Source organism: Trachypithecus francoisi, unplaced genomic scaffold (assembly GCF_009764315.1).
Source record: "Trachypithecus francoisi isolate TF-2019V2 unplaced genomic scaffold, Tfra_2.0 Lachesis_group6, whole genome shotgun sequence".
NCBI lineage: Eukaryota > Metazoa > Chordata > Mammalia > Primates > Cercopithecidae > Trachypithecus > Trachypithecus francoisi.
The window spans coordinates 96,668,057-96,696,019 of record NW_022681471.1 but is presented as its reverse complement, the minus strand read 5'-3'; the positions used below and the strand labels follow the sequence as shown (position 1 = coordinate 96,696,019).

The following is a 27,963-nucleotide window of genomic DNA, read 5'->3' as shown; positions in this document are numbered from 1 at the left end:
AGTGAGGGGGTTTGTCCTCAGATTTTAGAAGTCAACTTACTGATAAGGCTGTCCCATGTAGCATTCTACTCCACATCCCATTTCGTCAGAGCAGCCTTGCTGCAAATGTAGGTTGACAGGCTTCTGACTGTGCTGGGGACTAAGGCTTGATCCTTACGGCTTATTTGGGGAAAAACAGATTGATTCTTACCTCATTTAAACCTGGAGTAATAGTTGGTGCAGCAATGAAAACAACAAAAGGAGCAAACTCTGCAGTTCTCAGGACCTTCAGTGCCTGTGTTAAGAAAAAAAAAAAAAAAATCCAGACTTAAAAGAAGAAATAACTAATGTAACTTTCAAATGAGTCTATAAATATTTTTATACAACTGAAAATTTCAAGCCCTTGGCTCAAATTTTTGGCAAGGTATTATTAAATTTACCAACTTTATACATAACTTATATTACTTTTTTTCTAAAGGATGGACAATGGCCATCAGACAATAAAAGTTGGCAAACTGGACATTTTTCTTACGACTCATGAATCAATCTATTTTTCTTCATAAAAGTTAACACTGATTATGTTGGTTAATGTCCATTTAAGCCTGGCTATTAGTTGTAGCCTGAACTTTAATCCACAGGAAATGCATTTAAGGAGAGACTTGGACCTGCAGGCTGGTTTTACCACTAATCTGGAGGCCACTCCCTCACATTTCAAATTTCAAATGGCTAGCCAAGGATTGCTAGCAAATCTGTCCACTGTAGCAGTGCGTTGCTCTGCTGAAAAGCCCCCTGGGACTCCTGGGGAAGGGGGAAGCTTGCCCAGGGCTGGAGTTAGGAGCCCTAGACTTTGTGTCTTAGTCCTGTTGCTAAAGACACTGTGTGGCTGTGGGCAATGTGTAGGCCCATGAGAAATCGCTGCATTCAAGAGAGAAGGGCCTCTGAGATCTCTTTCAGTTCCCTTCCAAGGCACTGAAAACCTCTAACTGCAAGCTACTAGTTTGGATAGATATACTGCAACGCTGCAATCAGACGCTGCGGGAGTTATTCTGCTAAGGGATTACTGTTTCAGCTCCTCCCCAGGAGGATATGATTATCTTGGAGGTTACAAACTCCCTTCCAAGGAACAAAACCCAACACATACAGATACCCAATTCACAAGTGACTGACATGTGATTAATTCATATGCGCTGGGGTAAATATCTTGCTGTCATTTACACAAGAATTTAACTATCCTGCTCCCCACATATTTTGCTTTCTAAATGGTCTTTACATTTGCTTGCTTCGTGCTATTCCTATTGCTCCATCTTTTGCCCGGCTTATTGTCATAGTAATTAGACTAGTCGCCTTGCCTCTGGTTTTGCTGCTTTCCAATCGACACTCTACCCTGCTACTGGAATGATCTTTCTGAAATTCAAAACCCATGGCTCTCCTGCTCAGAATTCAACAGTTCCCTCTTGGCCGCAGGATAAAATGTATACTCCTCAGCATGATGTCACCTCTCTCCCTCATAAGCATGCCTGTGCTTAACCTCTTCAGTCCTTCTCTCTGCCCCTTTGCCTCCATGGGCCAGCCGTCCTGAACTACTTTCAGTTCCAGAAAGGGCCAGACTCTCTTCTGGCTTTGTGGCCTTTTGACTTACTACTCCCTCTGCCTGGACCTCCCATCCTCTCTTCCTCTTCCCCCTCGCCCTTTTGCTTGGCTGAGTAATCCTTCAGAACTCAGTACTGATGCTCTTTTCTCTGGGAAGTCCTTTGTGAGCTCTGAGACCCTCCCATGTGCTCCTGAAGTACCCATCACATGGGAAACCCAAGACCCCAGGGACTAGCGGGTACCCTCCTTCAGGGCAGGGACTGTGTCTTCTTCAGCTGTCTCACTCATGGCCAATATGGTACCCAGCATAAACTGCCCTTATAAAAAAAATTAAAATGTAAAAATAGTAGATATAATTTGCACAGAATTTATCTTGTCTTTTAAGGCAGGTTCATCTACAGAGCACTCTACTCTCTTGGCTGAAGGGACTCTCTTAGCCTCTTTGTGTGTATAGGCATGTAAGAGACAAATGTGACATGAAGCTTCTTTCTTTTTTTAGTGCAAGGTTGACTTTCACTAGGATTATATTTCTGAATTTTAGTCACACAGCATCTTCTTGTGGGTTGAGGGAGACTGGTACATTGTATTTATCCATCAAAGTTCTTTAATTCTTAAAGTCCTAGGCTCTGATTCCTCTGGTAAGAAAGCTCTTGAAGCTTGCATATATGTTAATTTTTGAAAGCGGTAACTGGCAATTTCTTTGCCAATCCTTTTGTGACTGAAGACTTTAGCAAGGACAAACATTATGATGAAGTCCATATATAGGTCAAGCAAGCTAACAGGGATCTTCACTTAGAAATATCCTTTATGTCAGTATTATCTTAGGCCTTTTTTCCTTCCTTCCTATACTCATAGATCAGGTGAATACAGGGTCAGCTGAGACAAGGTTTTCTCATCACCCCTACCCCTGGTCACACACATATACCCATCCCATAGCCTGCTTCTGGGCAACTGAGATGGGAAAGAACCCTATTTGCTTCTATCTCCAAAGCTACTCTGAGTTCTAGATGGAAGTCCACCCAGCCTGGATGCTGAACGGAACTCACGGATAAAGTAGAGAATGACACCCTGGGCATGAAATGGTTTTTTTCTCCACTCAGTGGCCCAGCCTGCCAGGTACCCAATCCTTCTCATGTTTTCCATTCCAGCTATCACATTACAACAGCAGAAAACAAACTGTTTGGAACATTAGTTTAGCTTTCTGCAGATTGCCCATCTCTGCACTGCATTCATGTCTTTGGTCTATATCCATAGACTGCACTTACTGCATAAAACCATCAATGGTGGCCATGTTCCTCACATTGCCAGATGCCTCTTCTGTCTACGAATCAGGTTATATTCCTTGATTTCCTTTTTTTGCCCTGGTTGTCAGGAAGTTCAGAGCCAAATTTAATATTTATCACAGTAACTAAAGTAGCCCTGTGGTTAGCATATTTGCTCTCTCCTCCTTTTTGTGGCTTTGTCTATTCCTGTACTTTATTACTGTACTTTCAAAAATTCTAAGATGCCTCAAATCCTGATTGAGATTTTCCTGTCTAGTCGGCCTCGTATTTTCAGCAGACTCACCACGCATTTCCTCACTTGTTCTTCAAGGTCTTTGTGCCATACTCTGCACTACTTACGGGTCTCAGTGGGTGCCACTTTTGGTGCTGTGGCAGCCTGACTGAGGTTCAGAGTTACTTCAGGGACAGGAAATGGAATTGCTCACAAGGATTCCCCTCTCCCAGGCAGTTAACAGGTGACTTAAAGATGAACTCTAAGCCCTCTTCCTTTCTGACTCAGGATGAGGCACAAATTTTTTAATGTTCATGGGCAAATATTTCTCTCTGAATCTCTCTGGGATTCGGAGAGAGAGACAGGACAGAGAGAGAGACAGAGAGGGAGAGAGAGGAAGAGAGAGAGAGAGGGAGAGAGAGAGAGAGACAGAGAGAGAGTATGAGTGTGTGTATGTGAAAGAGAGAGAGAGAAAGACAGACAGACAGAGAGAGAGAGAGAGAGAGAGAGGAGAAACAGGGACAGATACGGACAGGGAGAGAAAGAGCATGCTCTAGAAAGACCACTGAAAGCATGCTAGATTCAGATAGTCAAAGTAACATTAATATTTGTAGAGATAAACTGATTCTATGGCTTGGTTATGGCCAATAATTAATCTCAGGTTATTATCTTCAAGGAATAGAAACTCATTTGACCCAAGTGTATAAGATGCAGATATCTATTTTGGTTTGCAAGCTTAAAAGCCACACAGGGGCAAGCATCTGAGTCATTTGGTACAAAAATCTAAGGGTTTAGGAAGAGTGCAGTGACCCCGGAACCCACCTCAAGAGAGCTAACTGATTTCACAAAATAGTCTCTGGTTCAGAACCTGGCTCTTGTTTTAAAGTATGGATTCCTAACAAGACTGTACGCTACCTCTTGATGATGACCTCTTCCTCTGTGGGCAAAAGCAAAACTACAAATATTCTGCTACTATTAACTTTTTCATGCTACAAATGGATACATCAGAATAAAGTTAAAATCTAAAACCATCACATTAAGCTCTGATTACACAATGGGGCTATGACAGTTTCAGCTTTAGGGGCACAGATTATTTTCTGAGCCATAGCTTTATTTTCATGAGAAATAAATTCTGCAGTTTTTCTTAGGTTTGACTGAATTATAGATTTTTCTGAACATTAAAAAAAAAAAGGAGGCTTTAAATTGTACTACTATGGATAAGGTGAACCATCTTAAGGATTCCCAGGGTTACCTCTTCTAGGGTGGTACAGTGAAAGGAAGTGGGGATTTACTGTAAAAGAATAAAAATTTAAAACTCAACAGAGTTCAACTTCACACCTCACTTTCAATTGACTGTAAGCCTTAATCGAGTCACAAGTATGTTAAGCCTTGGTTTCTCCATCTACAAAAGTAGATACTGATCTCTAGCTCATAGGGTTACAAGGATAAGGTAAGGAGTCATAATGCCTGGCAAATATACAGCACTATAAGAACATAATCTATTACTATTTTATAAGAAGCCAGGTTATTAATTTCTTTCTAGTTTATGTCTTTACCATCATCCTGTAGCTTTAAAGTTGGACCACAACATCTTATCATATAGTGTTATTAGACGTGCTCAATTGGGCCTCAGTTGTCTGAAATAAGATGGCATACAGTATTAGACCTGCACTAAAAGAGTTGGACACGTGTTAGGTGGTTTTCCTACGGTCCACATGTAGTTTGGCAGAAGTGAGAGGATTTTAAAAAATGCCACAAGGCCCTTCTGTTATGGACAGTTTTGGATGTACAATGAGCAGGAATTTCATCCTCACCATCTTGTCTTCTGAATTGTATTCTTAGCCCCTGACCCTGTGCTTGGCATATAAGTGCTTAATACAAGTTTGTTGGATTGAACTGTCTGTGAGTTACAGTAAAGGGGTCATCTAAGAAGCTGGAGTGGGAAAGAGGGGTGGAGAAAAATGTCCTAGGGAGAGAGCCTCCCTGGAGCAATGAGGCTCTGCCTGAAAGCAAGTTGTTCATGGTCACAGGCATCCTGAAGGCAGGATGAAGGCCTTGCCCAGCCGAGGAGAGAATGGGCTGAGGGCAGAGAAGCCCAAGAGTGAAGCCCAGGCGGTGCAGATTGCAGGCATCCTCAGCTGTACTGTGGTATGCAGCGGTCATTGTGAGACCAGGACTGGCATGAGGCTGGCCTGGGCAGCAGGGCCTGGGACGAGTGTAGTCAACCAGACCAACGGGAGGGGCAGGACCTGGGCAATCCCTATCCCCAGGGCCGCTGGCCCAAAGAGGCTCAGGCAGCCAGGATGCCTATGGCCAGCCCTCAGGGCTAGGTGGATCTGAGAGATCACAGTTCTGAGATGCAGGGACCCAGGAAGCAGGGAGAAGAGTGCAGGTGAGCTCATCCAGTACTCAGGGGAGCAGAGGAGAGTGCCCAGCCGGGGTGAGGAGGTGCTTTGGGGCCAAGTGCAATGGGTAAAAGTAACTGCTGTGGGTGTCCTGAGGAGGCTGAGAGAAGTGTCTCCCACTCAGCAGTGCAGAGCAATGCATGGCTGTGCAAGGGCAAGGAGACAGGGAGAGCTGGACGCTACGGGTGGAGCAGCAGCAGCAGCGGCAGCAGCAGCAGTGGCGGTGGCGGCGGCAGCAGCGGAGGCAGGTAAGGCAGAAAGCCCTCGAAAGTGGACTTAGGTAATGCAGAGGGAGTCTGAGGAGCCCTGCAGCCAGCATACTGCTAGAGACATTACTACCAGCAGAAAACGACGTTCAGGTGAAGACCAGTGTGGAACCCAAGGAGAGGATGTCGAAGACCAGGACCAGGATTGAGACTTTGCCTCTAGCCACCCCTGGCCAGAAGATTTTTCCAATCCCTAGTAAGGAGGGATTAGCAGTTAAACAAAATCAATCTGTGGTACACATCATATATTTAGTTCTATATAGGTCCAAGTTAATTGTTAAGTAAATGGCAGTGTTCACCATACTGCTGCTTTCCTCCCTAGCCCCTTAAACAGATCCTTTTGTGGTTTCCAAAGTTCCAAGTTCAAGAACGCCATCAGGTGTTGTAAACGGAAATGGGTGAACCCACTGGCCACAAATTAGGATCCTGGAGCCCAGAAACTGAGCTGTCAGGTCCCAGGTCACACAGACTCTGGCTATACAGGTTCTGTCTTTGCTTTAGGGATGGTTAGGGGACCAAGTCTCATACAGTGGCCCTTGAACAGGGATTCGCCCTGCCTAGGATAGCCAGGTAAGCCTCCTGATGAAACACAGCTTGCTTGAGGGAAGCTGGTCTACTATTTCAGCAGGTAGCATACTGGTTCTATTTCTAAGTGTTAAAGGAGATTTGGTACAGGTCAGTCCTAGAAATGGCAGACTCGGAGTCACATGGGCAACCACAAGCCTCTCCTGTAACCCACCTTGATGTCTACAACTCCCAGATCCTTCCTACTGTGCTTTACCTCCCATGTCTACTTGGTTTGAACTCAGAGATGAAAAAACAGCTTGTCAGCATTTTTGATGTAAAGCCTTCAGCTTTCTCTTTTCAAGTTTAATAATTCCTATTGCAAGACATATCTAGAAACCATTTTATCATCTCTGTGTCTGGCTCTCTTTTGAGCCCTCTTCCAGGTCTTTGTCCCTCTCCTACTTTTCGCTCAGGGTCAGGCATTGTGCTCAGGTAAGGAAATGGCAGAGGCTGAGAGACACCATGGGTTTCCATCCCTGCTGTCTTTGACATCTGGGCTCACTCATGCTTGCTTTCATAAAGCTAGTGCTGTGTTTTAGACTCAGGCCCCAGGATCAGTTTCTCACTGGAGATGAACATAATGTGCTGGCAGAGGCTCTGATGGTCCAGCATGAGCTGTACCCAGAGAGGGAAGGTGTCTGTTGTGATAACAAAGTGCCAGAGCTTCATCCTGAGGTCAGATGATTGTAGGATTTCTGGCAGGCATAGACCCAATCAGGAACCTTATTGAGCTTCTGCATATAATAAACCTCTTAAGAGAATAATGTCTGCTTCTAAAATACCTGGTGTGTGCACTGAGTCCAACGATTAGTCAGCTGGCATTCTAGACTGTGAACCCCCAATGCCTCCATTACTGACACTTTTCCATAGTTTATGAAATTATGTGACCTGTGACTTTCTGATGGTATTTTTGATTTCAGAATCTGTGCTTATTGGCATGCAGGCAGGATGTCAGACATTCAGGGAGGCTGGGCATTACCTGAGGCTCCACGTCCAGTATTGCAATCAGCCCCTGCTCGTGGATCTTCCGGATGGTCTCCAGTTTTGTCCCATACATTGCATCCTCGTGGCTGCCGTACTCCAAGTACTCGTTATTAGAGATGTCTTGCATCATTTGGTCATGAGATACAAAGTAATAATTCTTTCCATTTTCTTCATCTTTCTTTGGAGGTCTGGTTGTGTCTGCAAAGCCGCATGGCACAAGAGGTTTAAAAGGCCGAGCTGATGAGCTTACTACGCTCCCAACAGATTTACTCAAACCCAGTCTCTTCCTAAAAGCTGTGGATGCTTTAGCATGTATCTCATATCCCCTGTTCTCACCCCCAGTGGCTTTGCAGAACTAAATTCTAGAAACCATATTTATCTGTGTACATCACACCACAGTAGCCAGTGAGTTGTCTGGTTTGGTGAATCTTTCAGTGTTCAGGTGAGATGTATTTTATCCCTTCATGAATCACCACAGGAGGAAGACATGAAATGGCCCAAGATGAATATAACTCACTGTGTGCCTTACTGCAGTTGGGTCTTGTGTAGAAGGAAAAAAGGAGAATAAAAAAATGGAAAACCGCATATGGTTAAATTTAAATATGCCAAAATTAAATAAAATTCAAATTTTAGTTTCTCAGTCTCACTAGCGGCATTTCAAGGATTCAATAACCACTTGTGGTTAATGGCCACTGTACTGGACTGCACAGACATCAAGTACTGTCATTGTCACAGAAAGTTCTATAGAAAAGTGATGGTCTATAACATCTTGCAAAAGGAGAATGTTAGGATACAGTAAAAGGCACATTACACTGAAAACACAATGACTGTGGCCAGACATAGCCATAATTATTATGGAAGACCCAAATTAGGAGGTGACAAACTGGCTTATGGGCCAAATATGGCCTACTGTCTTTTATTTATTTTTTTTACTTTGGAGACAGAGTCCCACTCTGTAGCCCAGGCTGGAGTACAGTGGCGCAATCTCAGCTCACTGCAACTTCCGCCTCTTGGGTTCAAGAGATTCTTGTGCCCTCAGCCTCCTGAGTAGCTGGGATTATAGGCATGTACCACTATGCCCAGCTATTTTTTGTATTTTCAATAGAGATGGGGTTTCACCATGTTGGCCAGACTGGTCTCAAACTCCTGAGCTCAGGTGATCTGCCTGCCTCAGTCTCCCAAAGTGCTGGGATTACAGGTGTGAGCCACTGCACCCGGCCACCTACTGTCTGTTTTTGTAAACAAAGTTTTATTGGAACACAGCCATGTGCTTTTGTTTACATATCGTCTATGGTTGTTTTCATGAGACAACAGCAGAGCTAAGTGCTTGTGACAGACTGTATGGCCTTAAAGCCTCAAATGTGTACTATTTGGTTCTTTACAGAAAAGGTTTGCCCACCCCTCACCTGAGTGAGTGTAACTGAAGTATACGCCAATAAGCTCTAGTTCTGTGGAGACTAATAGGACCAGTATCCTGCAAAACACACTTTAGGAAATGTTTTTCTAGATGACTAGGAACACTGGTTTTAACATTCTCTCTCGCTCTCTCCCTAACCCCCTTTCTTTTCTCCCTTCCTTCCCCTTTTTTCCCTCTCTCTCCCAATTTCCTCGCTTCCTTCTTTCCTTGAGAAAGAACAAATTTATGCTACTCTCTCCTGTGTACATGAGCCTAAACTAATGGGGAATTCCCCCTTTCCTGCTAGCCTGTTAGAACATCAAGTGCTTGTGGTCATCAAAATGTGGACATTTTAAGAGAAGCCCTTTCTCTCAAAAGCTGAAGAACCAGCATTACTATTTATTTATTGAGACAGGGTCTCGCTCTGCTGCCCAGGTTGGAGTGCAGTGGCAAGATCTCAGTTCACTGCAACTTCCATCTCCAGGGTTCAAGTGATTCTCATGCCTCAGCCACGCTAGTAGCTGGGACTACAGGTGCATGCCACCATGCCTGGCTAACTTTTGTATTTTTAGTAGAGATAGGGTTTCACCACGTTGGCCAGGCTGGTCTCAAACTCCTGGCCTCACGTGATCCACCCATCTCGGCCTCCCAAAGTGCTGGGATTATAGGCGTGTGCCACCGCGCCCGGCAAAGAACTGACATAACATATTGATGTTGTACTATCTTCAGTCGTCTTAGTAGTTAGATATATATATGTTACATACACATATGGGGTCAAATATTTCAAAGACTAGTCAAGATTGATGTCATCAAAGGTAAGTTTTAAAACCAAACTAGTTAACTGGCCATTTAATAACATGGAAGTTCAACTGTTACATGGTTAAGAAGAAGCTAAATGTTAGGTAAGCTTGCTGTACTCATGATCTAGACATAAGAAGAATTAAAAGAACACTTCAAAGTGTTTTACTAGAAAACCCCAGTAGTGCAAAATGAGGCACTATTGGATAAATTTCTTTTTCTTTTTTTGTTGAGACGGAGCCTCGCTCTGTCCCCCAGGTTGGAGTGCAGTGGTGTGATCTCGGCTCACTGCAAGCTCCGCCTCCCGGGTTCACACCATTCTCCTGCCTCAGCCTCCTGAGTAGCTGGGACTACAGGCGCCCGCCACCTCGCCCGGCTAGTTTTTTGTATTTTTAGTAGAGACGGGGTTTCACCGTGGTCTCGATCTCCTGACCTTGTGATCCGTCCGCCTTGGCCTCCCAAAGTGTTGGGATTACAGGCGTGAGCCACCGCGCCCCGCTGGATAAATTTCTTGTGTAAATCAGACAGGGTTTTGGGATGAAGGTTGTCTCATGAAGCCTCCTGGCTCTCTGAGGTGTACAGATAACTGTAAGTGGTGGTGACATTGCTTCAGGAAGGCATGTGAAGGCCCTATAGAATGTAGCCAATCTTCACATTTTCTCCTGTTGCTCTTAAAAAATCATTCTCCTTTAGCTCTTCCAACCCTGAACTGCTAGAAAGCTTCTGGGATGAAAATTTTATTTTATTTTATTTTTTTGAGACGGAGTTTCACTCTTGTTGCCCAGGCTGGAGTGCAATGGTGCGATCTTGGCTCATCACAACCTCCACCTCTGGTTTAAGCGATTCTCCTGCCTCAGCCTCCTGAGTAGCTGGGATTACAGGCATGCACCACCATGCCTAGCTAATTTTGTATTTTTAGTAGAGACGGGGTTTTTCCATGCTGGTCAGACTGGTCTCAAACTCCCGACCTCAGGTGATTCGCCCACCTCAGCCTCCCAAAATGCTGGAATTACAGGCATGAGCCACCGTGCCTTGCCTAAAATTTTAAATTTTAGAATAATGATGATAATAATGAAACGATAGTGGTAGATAGCTTCTACTCATCCATCATCTGCTAAGCGCTTCATACTCATGATCTCAAATCCCCTCTGCAAATCCTGGAATTACTTCATTTTACAATTGAGAAAATGAAGTCGGCAAGAAATTAAGAATAAGATACAGAAAATAAAGGAGAATTAAAAATTTTACAGATTTGAAAATCTTTACGGAAACAACTGTTAGCATATTGATTGGGTTTAAAAAGTGATAAGAAATCAACAATTTAAATATTAATTATGGGAAAAATTGTCATATCAGAAACTTTACAACTATGAAAACTTATTTTTCCGAAGAATAATTTGTCTAGGTAATGTGTATGACATGTTGTTAGAAAAATTGTTACAAACAGAATGGATGAACTTAAATTTATTTAAAACACACACACACACACACACACACACACACACACACTCTATACACATATCTGTACTTACAAAGACAAGCCTAGAAGGGTATACAGCAGAGAAGCCTAGAAGGGTATACAACAAAATATTTATAGCACTTATTATAGGGAAAGAGGGGTTGGGATTATTGTTAACTCATTTTCCTCCTTGTTCTTTTTTGGATTTTACGAACTTCCTACAATGAACAGTTATGCCTCACGTAATCAGAAAAAAATACATACATCATAGAGTTAAAAAAGTGATAGGAAAAATATAATGAAAAGAGATTGAGACATTGCTTACGTGGAATAGGGTACGCAAACCGGTCTGGGTGCTTTGTGATGAGAGTGTTTTTTATGTGTCTTCTCCCAACACCATGTGCGCCTATGTCATTTAGGAAAAAAGAATGTTAAAATTGACAACTCTTAATAATGTTCACAAAATGTTTTGAAAGAGAGAATAAGCAACCCACTTATACAATCAAACTTACCTAATAAGACTAGTGTTTTCCTTTTGAATGCTGGCAGTTTTACTACTTCTTCATATGTGACAAGATCTAATTGATCAAACACTAAAACGCAAAGATTTAGTAGAAAGGTGAATTTGTGGAATGATTATTTCATGTACATATTATTATAATTTTACTGGCAAAACTACAGTTATATTAAAACCATGTCTTAAAAATATGAATCCAACTTACGATATATGGCTTATATGTAATTTAAGTCATATAGCATCTAGGGAGAAATTTTCATTTTTAAGCCCATGAAAATGCACTTTAGAACTAGGGGCATCCAAAGATGCTGAACACATGCATTAAAATGTCCAAATCTAAAAGATGCTACATATCTTTTCATGCAGTATCCAACAAATTATATGAATTCATTCGAAACCACATGCTGTTCATATTTTTCCAATTCTAAGAAGTCAGTAATACTAAAAGAAAAAGTCTACAGACAGTGACCAACATGAATATAGCATGAATGCAACTAAAGTTAACCAGGAGAGGGGCCAGCTAGATCGTTTCTGAAGATGGATGAGAAATGCATGGGCAGCTGGTCTTTAACTTCATGGTTCTTTCTTTCAACAGAGTTGATGAAGGTGGCATGCTAGATTCTAAGGCAAGTTCTGTAACTATTTCATAAGCTTATCAATGAGCATCTCACAAGCTTTACTGTAACCCAGATATCCATTCAATGGAGAGTCTTGAATATGTAAGGAGAGTTACATGCTTTCCTGGGCCTGAAAACTTGTCGCCCATTACATGGGCAGTCTGCGTGTGGTGGATCAGGATGGAAAGAATCATAAAGCAGAGTCTGAGCTCCGAAACCTTTGCAAAAGTGGAGTTCTCTAATCACTACAGACTGAGGAGAAATATTTTAACAAATATTTTCTGAAACCTGCCTCTTAACACTATCATAAAAGCAATTTCAAGCAATGTATGACACTTTCCTGAGCAGATGCCCATTCCTGTTGAAATTCAACATGGTCCAATTCTCACACACATTTGGAAATTCTCAAAAGGGCTAAAATTGTATGTCTGTGTTTCCTGTAATTTTTGTATGGTCATACCCAAATGCTGTCAGTTACATACTGACATTTCTTTTTTTAAAGAATATTGAATAAACCCTGGATTTTAGAGGGGTTAAAATAAATTCAGTAAAATCGATTCAATGATGTAATAAAGGAATCTGGGCTGCTTTATTATTTATTTATTTATTTATTTATTTTTGAGATGGACTCTGGCTCTGCCACCTAGGCTGGAGTGCAGTGGTGCGATCTCGGCTTACTGCAACCTCTGCCTCCCAGGTTCAAGCAATTCTCCTGCCTCAGCTTCCCGAGTTACAGGCACCCGCCATTATGCCCAGCCAATTTTTGTATTTTTGTAGAGACGGGGTTTCACCATGTTGGCCAGGCTGGTCTTGAACTCCTGACCTCAGGTGATTCGCTGGTCTTGGCCTCCCGAAGTGTTGGGATTACAGGTGTGAACCATCGCACCTGGCCGAAATCTGCGCTACTTTAGCCAATCATTCATTAAGAGAACCTTCTACTCCTTGAAACAATATGGCCAAATGATTGTGAATATCACCTTAATTCTTAACATTAGTGATTTGCCCAATCACTTAAAATGCAAAATAAGATACTTGGGAATAGAATAGATCAGAAACAAACAAACAAAAAGCACCATTATCACAATATATAAAGAAATACAATATATTAAAATAGAGGTTAGTGTATATTAATGGGTATTTGCGCATTTGTTTTCTTTCGATAACTTGATTTATAAAGGTTGATTGAAAGTCTTTAAAGCATATCCTCTAGCAATAGCTAAAAAGCCAGAAATGTTTTCTGTGTTCAGAATGGCAGACTCACAAAATTAAAATGAACATGAGGCCCTCTGTGGTAGGGCTAGTTAGTTACACTGAAGTAGTAATGGAGTGATGAGAGTTGCGAAAATAAAAGCAGGAGTGCTGATGGCATTATTTTTTAGACCTATTGCCCTCTGAGTGATATTTCCATCAAGAAAAAGTATGCTTACGAAAGAAGTGCATTGACAAGCAGATATGTTTTAATATATTTTAATAAAAATAAGCAAGCATCTCACGAAAGAGCAAGATGATGATGATGACACAAGCTTTCTCAATGGTATATACACACACCTGTCCCTCTATAGAGCCCTAACTCTAATCCTACCAAATTAAGACTTGTCATTTTTTTAAAAAAACACATAAGAATGAGTTAGATGTCAACAATCAAAACCACAAACAGCTATGTTATGAAAATGAAATGAAACAAATATGTTAAACATCAATATCTTAACCATAAAGGAGCAGCATGAAGAGGTTACTCTGGTCTAAATGAAATTGCCACACGGTCATAGGGTTGAGAAACAATAAAAAAGGGTATTTAAAATAAGAGATACAAAGAATATTAGGAAAGCACTTAAAGAATGAACTTTTAAAGGTTTTAAGTTGCTTGCTGATTAAAAAAAGGACTTAAAAGAAAATCATCAAAAACACAGAGGCATAGTCATTCAACAGGTTACTTACATGCACAGAGGCCATTGGGAGTGAGACAGCATGAAAAATGTACAGGGGTCATTGAAATATGGCTTTTCATATATTAGTAAAATAAAAGTATAATATGTACAAAATAAACTTTATCATGCAATATTCTAAACACAAGGCAAATAAATCACATTAAGAAACAAACTCATTTAATAGAAATTCAACAATAACCTTATATAAAAGCCAGTGGATTTTATATACTAGCATAGACATTTTATCGAGAATAGTTACAAGAAAACCTCTTCAGAGAGTGTAGACATGGAAGCCTTTTGCTTTTCATTTTGTACTGTCCTGTACCATGTGTAATTTCTAACCATGTGTGCCTATTACTTTTATTATTATTATTATTATTATTATTATTATTATTATTGAGACAGGGTCTCACTCCTTCACCCAGGCTGGAGAGCAGTGGCAGGATCTTGGCTCGCTGCAGCCTCCACCTCCCGGGTTCAAGTGATTCTCCTGCCTCAGCCTCCCAAGTAGCTGGGATTACAGGCGTGCACCACCATACCCAGTTAAGTTTTGTATTTTTAGTAGAGATGGGGTTTTGCCACGTTGGCCAGGCTGGTCTCGAACTCCTGGCCTCAAGTGATCTACCCACCTCGGCCTCCCAAAGTGCTGGGATTACGCATGAGTCACCGCGCACAGCCTATTATTATTATTATTATTATTATTATTTTTTTTTTTTTTGAGACAGAGTCTCGCTCTGTCGCCCAGGCTGGAGTGCAGTGGCCGGATCTCAGCTCACTGCAAGCTCCGCCTCCCGGGTTCACGCCATTCTCCTGCCTCAGCCTCCCGAGTAGCTGGGACTACAGGCGCCCGCCACCTCGCCCGGCTAGTTTTTTTTATTTTTTAGTAGAGACGGGGTTTCACGGTGTTAGCCAGGATGGTCTCGATCTCCTGACCTCGTGATCCGCCCGTCTCGGCCTCCCAAAGTGCTGGGATTACAGACTTGAGCCACCGCGCCCGGCCCAGCCTATTATTATTTTTAATGCCAACAGGGCAGTGAGTGAGATTATGGGTTACTTTTCGTTTCCTTTAGAGTTGCTTGTATTCCAGAAAAAAGAAAATAGCTTTTAAAGTCAACAGTACTAATTTGTGGTATTAAGCATAATTTAAACACACCTATGCATGGTACTGTAGAAATCCCCTATGTTCAAATATGTGTATGTAAACATTTCGGGGCTCTAACATTTAAGAAAACAAATTAATGAAAACTTCCTAAATTTTTAAAAAGTTTACATTAGTAACTTGATCTAAAATGACTTTTGGAAGTCCTGGGGGCTGAGGAATCTCAATGCCTCTAGAGTTCAGTTGTTCTAGCCACACCACAATGCTTTTTGCACCAAGTATACATGGCTAGAAACCTTTTATGTGTTACAGAAAATGTATTTGCTGTAAAAGCTACACACACCATAATCAAATCTATTCCCAAGGATTCAGAAATACTGTCTGGCACAGTTTGCTCATATTACCCTGATTTCCTACTAACTACTTAACATTCCAGACACTTCTTTTAAGTATTTATGTAACTACTTTCCAGGTTGAATTTTTTCCATAAAAAAGTCATTAACATTGAATCCTTGTCTCAGTTGGAAATGCTATCAAGATCTTCAAATACTACAAAGACCTCCAATTCAAAAGAGCATTACACACTGGTAGCATTGGGTTAAGAAGTACATACTTGAATGCCGCAGGGGTCAGGTAGCTAATGTGGTTGAATGAAGTGGGCCAGGTGCAAAAACAGGGAGTGGTGTGGACAGTGTGTGCTGGAGAATGAGTGACCATTCAAAGGCCACATTAACCACCCAGAGTTACTGCGAGAGAAAGAGGGTCTGGTATTGCTGCATTCCTTGTTCTTCTAAGGGAACTCTGAAACCCAAATTTTTATGTTAAATATCCTGACTTTCACATGTGATGACTTATTAAAACTTATTTTAAACACTGTGTGTGGGAGTTAGAGGGACAAAATTTACTCATGGGTCAAATTCAGCGAATAGGCTGTCACTTTATGATGGGAATTGTAGGTAACACAGTCTGAACACAATTCCACTTTAACAAGCTATGTAGAATTTCCTGGTGACAAAAATGGAAATAATTCTAGTATTGTCATTCCCACCAGTTCTAGATAATGACAAAATTCCCAACCTTCATTTGTACCACAAATACAAATAATGCCAGAATTTGATAAGGTTTGGATCTTGCCATCAATATATGATGAATTCTCAAAGATTTGAAGCAGGAAACAAAACATATGGCCCTTATTTTAATTTACTGAGTAGTAGCAGAAGAACAGAGTACTGTATTTTACCATCAACTTCTAAAGAAGCCAGAAAAATCCTTTCGAGATCTTGTTTGATCTGTGGCCCATGAGCCCATCTAGTTTGGTATGAAAGGCTATGATATTTCTCAAAGCAACTGCCTCACCAATGGAGGTCAATAGTATTTGTTTCTCAGTCTTTTAGAGCAATTCTTTATAAGGACACTTCTGTACATTGGGATGATCTTTCATCATAGCTAAAAGCAGAACAGCTGATTAAATACTTGACAATGTGATCTCTTGTAAAGCAAAGATAATACTAAGCAAATGGTTCTTCTGGACTTTCTAATGAACAAAATGGAAGAGTTGGTTGATGATGCAGAAGAAACCTGAAGAGATGGTGACAGAAAGGAATGCTAGGCTTTGCAGGCAGTGTATTTCAGAAAGTCCAGGAAAAAAGTTGGGAATCTTCTCCCAGAAAGAGAAACTAAAAACAGAGCTCACCGTGATTATTTTGCAGGCGAGGGAAGCCTAACAATGATATCCTGACTAGAGAATCACAAATAGGCCTAAACACCAAGTTCTACAAAGATACTTAAGGGTCTCTGCAAGGACCATCTAAGAAGCTCAGACTTTCTTTCAAAGGAGGGCCTTATACACAGTGACACACACTGACATGTAGAACAACCCCTCAAGCATGGCAAGGAAGGTTCTGATGCCCAGAAGACCGCTGGTTAGGAAAATACTGATGATACCAAACAGGTGGTGGCAGTAGGGTCCCCTGTCCTCTCAAGCCCTCCTTTTTTCACTCTAAGTTGACAAGAACTTAGAGAGGTCAATGGTTTGGGATAGGAGGTAAGTGTCAAAAGACAGAGGAAAAAACAATTCTATTCTACCCCTATTAGGCTCCTGCCTTCTATGTCAAGGGTAATAGCTTTCAACTTGGATAGGCAACGTCTACCAGAGAGCAAGAGCCTGAGATAGACAGTACAAGAATACTTGGCTTCATTGAATGAGTGCCATTTGCCAGGCCCAGTGATGAAAGAACCTGAGACCCACTGATCTTTAGAATTAGAAAAGATATCCTTGATTGACTAACTTAATTCCCTCATTTCAAGGCCCGCAGGAGCGAAGTGATTTGCCCAAATTGCACACTCAGGTGTGCTAATTCCTGGTCCTATCTCCAACTGCCTATTAAGCTTACAGGCGTGTTTGCAGGACCACTGTGCACCACCAAACGGGAATCAGAGAATGGGAACAATGGAAGAAGACCAGTGATGCCCTGGTGGCAAAAGAGTGGAAAAAGTAAAAAAACACACACACACACACACACACACAAAAGTGAAAACACTGGCTGCCAGATTGGATGTTGATTCTCTGGCAAAATTCTTAAATGAATGATTAAATTGATTCTTTGACAGTATTTAGAGAATTCTAGTTTTTCAATGAATTAATTTCTTACTTTCCTCAGAGCTGAATTAAAGAATACTGGCAAACTGAATACTCATGTTTACATACCCTCTATTAGTACAGCATAAATCTAATGATGAACTGACAGCCTGAACCAGCCATTTCTTCGCTTTTCTAGGTGTAAGTTACTTTCAATGCCATCTATATCTATGTATCATTTAACACTGTTGCAAAAATTACAAGGTAAGATGCATACATTTCTCAATTTACATGTCAACACATCTCCTTGTCAGCCTATTAGATTGTGTTAGACTGTTAGAAGCTGACAGAAATAAGGGCAACTAAGGAGACTTGGTAATAACCACTGACGTTTTGTGTGAAGCAACATTCTGCTGATACCACTGTGCATTTCTATTTATTTCATTTTTATTTTGTATAGACAGGGTATTGCTATGTTGCCCAGGCTGGCCTCAAACTCCTGGGCTCAGGCAATCTTCCTGCCTCAGCCTCCTAAGTAGCTGGGGTTACAGGCACCACCACCGTGACTGGCTCTGCAGTGCATTTCTTCAAATAGTATACTTGAGCATTTACTTAATAGTTGCTACATTTTGTGTAACTAGTCTGCTTTAACTATTTCTTCCCTTTATAAAACCAAAAAAGCCATTATGAAACTGCTGCTCTGTAGTAGCACATAATCAGAAATTATACTGTTTTTGGAAATAAAAATGTGGTACAATGTAACTAACGAGAAGGGAATGATTCCTTATTTAACTGAGCCGTTTAAACTTAACCCATGTGGCCACTCACATTCATTCCACATTATATAGCAGTTTGAAATGTTTACTTTTAATTTCTGATTGAGAAATGAACAATTCAGAGTACGTTATAACATTTACATAGAAAAATGCATTTCATACTTGTCAGAAACATTATGCCATCAATCTGGGTATGCATGACTGGATTCACTTGATTTTTTTGGCCACATTTCTAATTTTTGGAGCTATTTCTGAAACCTTGGGAACTAACCTAATGCCAGTCAGGACTTTCAATTCCTCAGAAAAAGTTCCTTATAAAAGGAGTCATATTAAGAAGTTATTGAAAATAACTTCTTATGTTAGCACTCCTGTATATCACTATGCATTTTCTTTAGCTTAAGTTGCACCCTGCAAATCTTCTGGATATTCTATTGCAACAACAGATCATGCCTTTTTGGTATTAATTTCTGTTTTTAACAAGACAAGTGAACATTTTGACTTAAGTTGAATACAAACTTCCATATGGGCAAACATACATACTATAAAGGGAAGGCCAAGATTCTTGCTCTTGTGGGAGCTTGGAAATATCATGAGGGAAGAAGACTACTCACAGAAATGGACAAAACCAACTTAGTGTCCATGTCATTTGTACTCTTTCAAACCAACCACAGAACCATTTGTGGCACAGTTCTCTGATAAGAGCACACCTCTAACCTTAGATGTTTATCACAGGGCCACGCCCAAGGGCCAGGCAGGAGCCAGAGGGGAGGAGATCTGTTCAAGACCAATCCCAGCCAAGGAGATAAGAATCCTGGCTACTCAGCAAACTCTCAGGCTTTCATTTCTCAGGGGAGGACTTAACGTGTTGGATTCTTTTCATTCCAGAGGATACTATTTCAAAATAACATTTTTGTTCTATAAAGTATAGCTCTGTAAAATATCTAGCAAATAACCAACATATTAATTGGAGGTAGGGGTTTCTTAAAGGTTTTGAAAGTTGATGAAGATCTCATATGGTAGAATTTTTTGGATAGAGAACACTGAAGACTGAATTAAAATATTACATCTCTTTAGGTCTTGGAGATGCTTAACCCAGCCTCAGTAACAGTCGTGCTTTTCCCTACCTGCATTGTGCTTTGCCAAATATTTATCTTTGTACTGCTTCTTTTTCTTGCCAAACCAAGTACAGCTGGCCTGCTGCTCCTGTTTGGTCTTCTCCATGGCAATGCAAGCTACTCGCCTAGCACACACAAAAATAAAAATAAAATAAAATGAATTTATAGTTCTGGTTGATAAAATAGAAGAGTCATCCATTTGAAGAATTTACATAAAACAGCATAACCATGCTCATCCTAATCTTTCAAAAAATTTGGACAAAGGCTATTCTTTGGTTTTCATGACAATTTCCTAGAAATGTTTTTAAAATATAGGCTTATATTAAAATGGCATGGTATTCCTTGAACGTATACTGACAACACAGATTAGATGCCTAAACACGTGGCCATGAGACACAGCAGAATGTTTCAACACAGGCCTAGTTTGAATTCTGGCGTTGTCACTTGTTAGCTGGTACTGAGCACTTAATGTTAGACACTTTTCTAGGAACTTTACATGTATTAACTCCTTTAATCTTTCTAACAACACAGGGAATTGCATCACCATTTTACAGATGAGGGGATTGAAGGAATGAAAGGTTAAGCAATTTGTCCCAAATTACACAGCTAATAAGTGAAAGAGTGGGGAAGGTCTGGCACCACAGCTCATGATCTTAGCCAGAATATTCTATCTGCACTCTTGGAGCCTTTTGGATGGCTGTTGTAAAGATTTAGAACAAATAATGTAAATAACGTCCCTAGCACACCAGGCACACAGTATATGCTTAATAAATGGTACTACTGCTACATGGAGATTCTAATATAAGATACAAAAAGTGTGTTCTGATTAAATTCAAAGTTATAACCACAATCAGGAAATTATAATTTTGATCTATAATATCCAGCATTGGTAACATAAACAAAGATGATGTTAAAAAGTTGCTCTTTTACGTTCAGTCTAAGCAAATACTTGCTTTTCAGGATACTGCCACAGAAGACTTTGCTCTCTTAATGATTTTGCTCATGGGGGCTAACCAAGGGTCCCCAAGTGACTCACATATAAGATCCAAAATCACGATCGGAATGCCATATGGTGCTATTGTAAATGGCAAGTTACTTTCCAATGACATTGTACTGATTTACATTCCCATCAGCAGTGTATGAACATTCCTACTTTTCCACTTCGTTGGCAACACTTGGTATTATCCATCTTTAACTTTAGCCATCATGGTGGATGAATAATGGAATACCATTGTGTTTTTAACTTACATTTTAGTTTACGTTTCACTCATTAGTAAGATTGATCATTTTTTCATATGTTTATTGGCTACTGAATTTCCTCTTTTGTAAAGTGTCTGTTCAAGTCTTTTGACCATTCTTCTCTTCAGTTGTCTTTTCCTCATAGATTTGTGGAAATTCTTTATATAGTCTGGATATTATGCTTTTGTTAGTTATTAATATATGTGTTGCAGATATCTTCTTCTACTCTGTGGCTTGCCTTTTTGTTTTCTTTATGGTATCATTTGATGAGCATAACTTATTAGTTTTAATTTAGTCAAATTTATCAGTCTTTTCTTTAATGGGAAGTATTTTTGATATCTTAAGAAATCCTCAGCCAGGTGCAATGGCTCATGCCTGTAATCCCAGCACTCTGGGAGGCTGAGGCAGGTGGATCATCTGAGCTTAGGAGTTCACACCAGCCTGGGCAACATGGTGAAACCCCATCTCTACTAAAAATACAAAAATTAGCCGGGTGCGGTGGCATGTGCCTGTAGTCCCAGCTACTCCAGATGCTGAGACAGGAGAATTACTTGAGCCTGAGAGGTGGAGGTTGCAGTGATCTGAGATCATGCCAGTGCACTGTAGCCTGGGCAACTGAGTGAGACCTTGTGTAAAAAAAATCAAAAATGAAATTCTTAGCAGGGGATTTCCCAACACTTTGGGAGGCCAAGGAGGGAGGCTCACTTGAGGCCAGGAGTTTAAGACCAGCTTGAGCAACATAGCAAGACCCTATCTCTCCAAAAAAAAAGAAAAATTGCTGGTGTGATGTTATGTGCCTATAGTCCCACCTACTAGGGAGGCTGAAGCAGGATCACTTGAGTACAGGAGTTCCAAGCTGCAGTCAGCCAAGACTACACCACTGCACTCCAGCCTGGGAGACAGAGACCCGGACTTTAGAAAAATAAATAAAAATAAAAAGAAATCCTTCCTTGTCCCAGAAGATATTCTCCAATATTACCTTCTCAAGGTTTATAGTTTTGTCTTTTACATTTCAGGTATTAATGTACTAGTACTGCTGTTTTTTCTGTTTGTTTTTGAGACAGAGTCTCCTTGTGATGCCCAGGCTGGAGTGCAGTGGTGCAATCTCGGCTCACTGTAACCTCTGCTTCCTAGGTTCAAGTGATTCTCATGCTTCAGCCTCTTGAGTAGGTGGGATTACAGGCGTGTGCCACCATGCCTGGCTAATTTTTGTATTTTTTTGGTAGAGATGGGATTTCACCATGTTGGTCAGGCTGGTCTTGAACTCCTGACTTCGTGCGATCCACCTGCCCTGGCCTCCCAAAGTGCTGGGATTACAGGTGTGAGTCACTGTGCCCGGCCTAGAACTGATTTTTGCTTATGGTATAAAGGAGGGGTCCAATTCCTTTTTTCTTCCTAATGGATACCCAATCGTCCCACATTATTGAAAAGCCTGTCCATTCCTCATTGCTATGCACATCAAGTGTCCATTTATGTATGGGAATGTTTTCAGGTTCTCTATTCCTTTCTGGTCTATTTGAGCATCTCTAAACCCATACCGTATTATCTTGTTTACTATAGCTTTGTAACAAGTCTTGGTATCTGGTAGAGCAAGACTTCCTTCCTTGTTCTTCAAGAGCATCTTGGCTATTCCTGACCTTGTGCATTTCCATGTAGACTTTAAAATTAGCTTGTCAATTTCAAAACTGTTGGTATTGCATCTTATCTATGAAATCTATCTAGGAGGAATAGACATCTCTATAATACTGAGTCTTCCGGTCCTTGAACACAGTATGTCTCTCCATTTACTTATATCTTTTTAAATGTTTTTATATACATATATATATTTTGTTGTTGTTGTTGTTTTTTCCCCCGAGACGGAGTCTTGCTCTGTCGCCCAGGCTGGAGTGCGGTGGTACAATCTTGGCTCACTGTCACCTTGACTTCCTGGGTGCAAGCGATCCTTCTGCTTCAGGTTCCTAAGTAGCAGACTACAGGTGCATGCCACCTTTTTTTTTTTTTTTCTTGAGACAGAGTGTCGCTCTGTCGCCCAGGATGGAGTGTAGTGGCACGATCTCAGCTCACTGCAACCTCCGTCCTCCCGGGTTCAAGTGATTCTCCCTGCCTCAGCCTCCCAAGTAGCTGGGATTACAGGTGCCCGCCACCACGCCCAGCTAATTTTTATATTTTTAGTAGAGATGGGGATTCGCCACGTTGGCCAGGCTGGTCTCAAACTCCTGACCTCAGGTGATCTGCCTGCCTCAGCCTCCCAAAGTGCTGAGATTACAGGTGTGAGCCACCGGGCCTGGCCTAATTTTTGTGTTTTTGTAGAGACTGGATCTTGCTCTGTTACTCAGGACAGTCTCAAACTTCTGGGCTCCAGTAATCTGCCTGTTTTGGCCTCCAAAAGTGCTGGGATTACAGGCATGAGCCATTGTACCTGTTCTCAATAAATTTTATAATTTATTCTGTAAATGTCTTGACATCTTTGTTAGATTTATTCCTAGGTTATTTTATTTTTTGAGACAGAGTCTCTGTCGCCCAGACTGGAGTGCAGTGGCACAATTTTGGCTCACTGCAATCTCCACCTTCCAGGCTTGACATATTCTCATGCCTCAGCCTCTTGAGTAGCTGGGACTACAGGTGTGCACCATTACACCCAGCTAATTGTTGTATATATATTTTTTCTTTTAGTAGAGATGGTGTTTCGCCATGTTGGCCAGGCTGGTCTTGAACTCCTGGTCTCAAGTGATCCACCCACCTCGGCCTCCCAAAGTGCAGGGATTACAGGCGCGAGTCACCACGCCCGGCCATTTTTTAATAAAGGCTTTGTAAATGGTATTTTAAGAAACACTTTGTAATACTAAAAATTTCAGACACATACAAGGATATAGTGTAATGAAACCCAGCTATCTACAACCCAGCTTTGACAATTATTAGTCATAGTTTATTTTTTTATTATTATTTATTTATTTATTTTTGAGACAGAGTCTCACTCCGTTGCCCAGGTTGGAGTGCAGTGGCACGATCTCAGCTCACTGCAACCTCCACCTCCCGGGTTCCAGCGATTCTCCTGTCTTGGCCTTCCAAGTAGCTGCAATTACAGCCACCCGCCACCATGCCCGGCAAATTTTTTTGGTATTTTTAGTAGAGATGGGGTTTCACCATGTCGGCCAGACTGGTCTCGAACTCCTGTCCTCAGGTGATCCACCTGTCTCGTCCTCCCAAAGTGCTGGATTACAAACGTGAGCCACTGCACCTGGCCTTATGTCATTTATACCACCTTATCCTAGATTATTTTGGAACAAATCCAAGAATACAGTTTTCTTCTGAAATCCCTTTAAAATCTATAGGTTCCCTCTCCCTCCTCCTTCTTTTCTTACAATTTGTTTGTTGTAGAAACTGGTTGTTTGTCCTTTAGTTTCTGTAGAGTCTGGATTTTTCTGACTGTGTACCTGTGGCATCTTTAGTATGTCTCTCTGTCCTTTGTATTTCCTGCAAATAGGTAATAAAATCTAGAGGCCTAATCAGATCCAGTTTTGTTTTCTGTGTGTGCAAGAACATTTTATAATATTATCGTGCTGCAAGTGGTGTTATGTATGGTACCCTTTAAAAGTTTTATTTTCTGTTTGTGGCTTGTAAATAGAATTGGTTTTCGTATATTGATTTTATATCAGCAAACTTTCTAAACCTTGCTACTAATTCTAATTGTCTACAGATTCCTTTGAATTCTACACACAGAATCGTATCTGCAAATTTTTTTCCTTTCTAGTAATGTTAGTTGTAGGTTTGCTATACATGTCCTTTATCAGGTTAAGTTCCCCTCAATTCACAGTTTATGAGACTTTTAATCTGATTGGGTTTTGAATTTTACCAAATGCTTTTTCTGCATCTATTGATATGACTATGTGGATTTTCTTCTTTAGTCTGTTAATCTAGTGGATCAGCTGATTGGTTTAGAAATGCTGAACCAGTCATGCATTCCCAGTACAAACTCCACTGGCTCATAATACATCATCTTTTTAATATATCGCTGGATTCAATTTGCTAATATTTTGCTGAGGAGTTTTAGTTCTGTGTTCATGACAGATATTGGTATGTAGTTTCCTTTTCTTGAACTGCCTTTACTGAATTTTGGTATCAGGGTAACGTTGACATCATAAAATGATTTGGGAAGTGTTATTTTCTATTTTCTTAAGGAGGCTGCCTTCCATGTCTCTTTTTTTTTTTTTTTTTTTGAGACGGAGTCTGGCTCTGTCGCCCGGGCTGGAGTGCAGTGGCCGGATCTCAGCTCACTGCAAGCTCCGCCTCCCAGGTTTATGCCATTCTCCTGCCTCAGCCTCCCAAGTAGCTGGGACTACAGGCGCCCGCCACCTCGCCCGGCTAGTTTTTTGTATTTTTAGTAGAGACGGGGTTTCACCGTGTTAGCCAGGATGGTCTCGATCTCCTGACCTCGTGATCCGCCCTTCTCGGCCTCCCAAAGTGCTGGGATTACAGGCTTGAGCCACTGCGCCTGGCTTCATGTCTCTTACCCACTCTTGTTCACTGAGTTTTTATGTATTTATTTTTGGTTGGGGGGAAAGACATTTATTGGAAAATACTGTGAACTCTCAGTAATAGTATCAAAGTCTATCTTCATATATTACCTATGTGGCATACAGAGGAGGCTGATGAAGGCTTGCTTTGGGAATTCTTCTGGTGCAAGTCAGTATGTGCTATTAGTCAGAACTGAAAGGCATAAAATCTTTGGAAACAAACAGAATTGAGGAATTTTTTGACAGGTTAAGGCACAAAATCGTGACCTTGTGAAGCTTATGTTACAATGTAGAGAGTATCTTATAATAAATGTTTTCAAGCTTAAAACATAAAAATACACGTTCCCAGGAAAAATTTGTGGCATTGTCTCATGTGGTGTGATGACAGAGGAATGAAATTGATTTTTACCAGACACTCCGGAAATAAACATTATCTCTTTTAGCTCAGTAAGTGCATGGAAACGGTGTTAGGGTTAAGGTCAATCTGGAAAGAAATTTCAAACACATGCTTAACAATTTATTGATGGCTTAGATCAGGATCTTGTAGGCAAGACAAGGGGAGGGATGACAGAGCCCGGGAGCTAAAATATACTGAAGGACTAGATTGATGTGCCTAGAGTAAGGCATTTGGGTCCAAAAAAACTGATTTCTCATCTAGAATATGTGAAGAATGTGACTTGGTAGCAACACATTTGAACAAAGTTTTGGGAGTCTGGCTGATAAAACTGTTTCAAATCTTTCTTGTCTTGCATGCCCACTGACATCCCAGAGGTCAATTCAGTTTCTAAGCAAAGGAAAACTGATCTTTCTCTTCTGCCAGGAATAGCTTACTCAGGTCTTGGGGTACACACTGCCCAGTGGGCCTCTTTCTTATCATCCCAGTTAGAATCCCTTTCTCTCTATATATATTTTGCAACTTTAACAGTTCAGTTTTTTGGCAATATATTGAACATATTTAAAGCATACAAATTTATCAGTTTTGATATCTGTATACATCCCATGAAACTATCACTACAATCAAGAAAAACATATTCATAGCCAGGTGCAGTGGCTCACACCCATAATCCCAACACTTTAGGAGGTCGAGGTGGGCAGATCACCTGAGGTCAGGAGTTCAAGACCAGCCTGACCAACATAGTGAGACCTCACCTCTACTGAAAATTAAAAAGTTAGCCGGGTGTGGTGGCGGGCACCTGTAATCCCAGCTACTTGGGAGGCTGAGACAGGAGGATCGCTTGAGTCCAGGAGTTCCAGGCTGCAAGGAGCCAAGATTGCACCACCACACTCCAGCCTGGGAGACAGAGAAATACTTTGACTTTAGAAGAATAAAAAATAAATAAAAAATAAAAATGTCTGGGCATGGTGGCTCACGCCTGTAATCCTAGCACTTTGGGAGCCCGAGGCAGGCAGATCACTTGAGGTCAGGAGCTCGAGACCAGCCTGGCCAACACGGTGAAACCCTGTCTCTACTAAAAATACAAAAAACTAGCCAGGCGTGGTGACAGGTGCCTGTAATCCCAGCTACTCGGGAGGCTGAGGCAGGAGGATCACTTGAACCGGGGAGGCAGAGGTTACAGTGAGCTGAGATTGTGCCACTGCACTCCAGCCTGGGCGACGGGATGAGACTCCATCTCCAAAAAAAGAAAAACATATTCATTACCCCCAGAATTTCCTCATGCTCCTCTGTAATTCCTCCCTCCCTCCACCCCCATCCCTAGGCAACTGTCATTATAGATAAGTTTGCATTTTCCAGAAGTTTATGTAAATGGAATCATATAGCATGTTCTCTTTTTTGCCTGGATTCCTTCACTCAGCATAATGATCTTGTGTTTCATCCATATTGCTGCAGATATCAATAGTTTGATCCTTTTTATTGCTGAATGGCATTCCATTGTATGGATATATCACAATTTATTGATCTATTTACCTACTGATGAAACTTCAAAAAAAATTTTAGCCATTCTAATAGGTGTGACTACTGAGATTTTAATTTTGTTACAGGATGTTTTCCCCTGGATGTTCTTTTGGTTCTTTTTAAAATCTGCTATGTCATTAGAAATCTTTTCCGCTCCCTGAATATATTTTATAAGCTTATTAATGATTTGTAAAAACCTGGGCTAGGCGTGGTAGCTCATGCTTGTAATCCCAGCACTTTGGGAGGCTAAGGTGGAAGGATCACTTGAGCCTAGGAGTTGGAGATCAGCTTGGGCAACATAGTGAGACCTCATCTCTACAAAAAAAAAAAAAAAGAAAAAGAAAAAAATTAGCTGGGTATGGTGGTGCGCATCTGTTGTCCCAGGTACTGGGAAGGCTGAGGTGGGTGGATTGCTTGGGTCCAGGAGGTCGAGGCTGCAGTGAGCTGTGATCATGCCATTGCACTCCAGCCTGGGTGACAGCACAAGACCTTGTCTCAAAAACAAACCAGCCAACCTGGTAAGCTTATTTTAAAAATCTTTGTCTCGCCGGGCGCGGTGGCTCAAGCCTGTAATCCCAGCACTTTGGGAGGCTGAGACGGGCGGATCACGAGGTCAGGAGATCGAGACCATCCTGGCTAACATGGTGAAACCCCGTCTCTACTAAAAATACAAAAAACTAGCCGGGCGAGGTGGCGGGCGCCTGTAGTCCCAGCTACTCCGGAGGCT

General features: G+C 41.3%; 1 protein-coding gene across 11 annotated transcripts in view; it reads right to left on the bottom strand.

Moving 5' to 3' along the window:
* CASK (calcium/calmodulin dependent serine protein kinase) overlaps nucleotides 1–27,963 on the bottom strand; it is a 401,591-nt gene that overhangs the window by 9,087 nt on the left and 364,541 nt on the right. For 6 of the 11 annotated variants that reach the window (XM_033201840.1, XM_033201843.1, XM_033201848.1 and 3 more), the window contains 5 exons: nucleotides 19,578–19,693; nucleotides 11,451–11,531; nucleotides 11,264–11,344; nucleotides 7,281–7,483; nucleotides 191–274 (listed from right to left, as the gene is read on the bottom strand). In XM_033201840.1, coding sequence (XP_033057731.1) covers nucleotides 191–274; nucleotides 7,281–7,483; nucleotides 11,264–11,344; nucleotides 11,451–11,531; nucleotides 19,578–19,693 — 565 coding nt within the window. The remainder of the gene's footprint in view (nucleotides 1–190; nucleotides 275–7,280; nucleotides 7,484–11,263; nucleotides 11,345–11,450; nucleotides 11,532–19,577; nucleotides 19,694–27,963) is intronic. The other 5 variants (XM_033201850.1, XM_033201851.1, XM_033201841.1 and 2 more) reach the window with 1 other exon arrangement.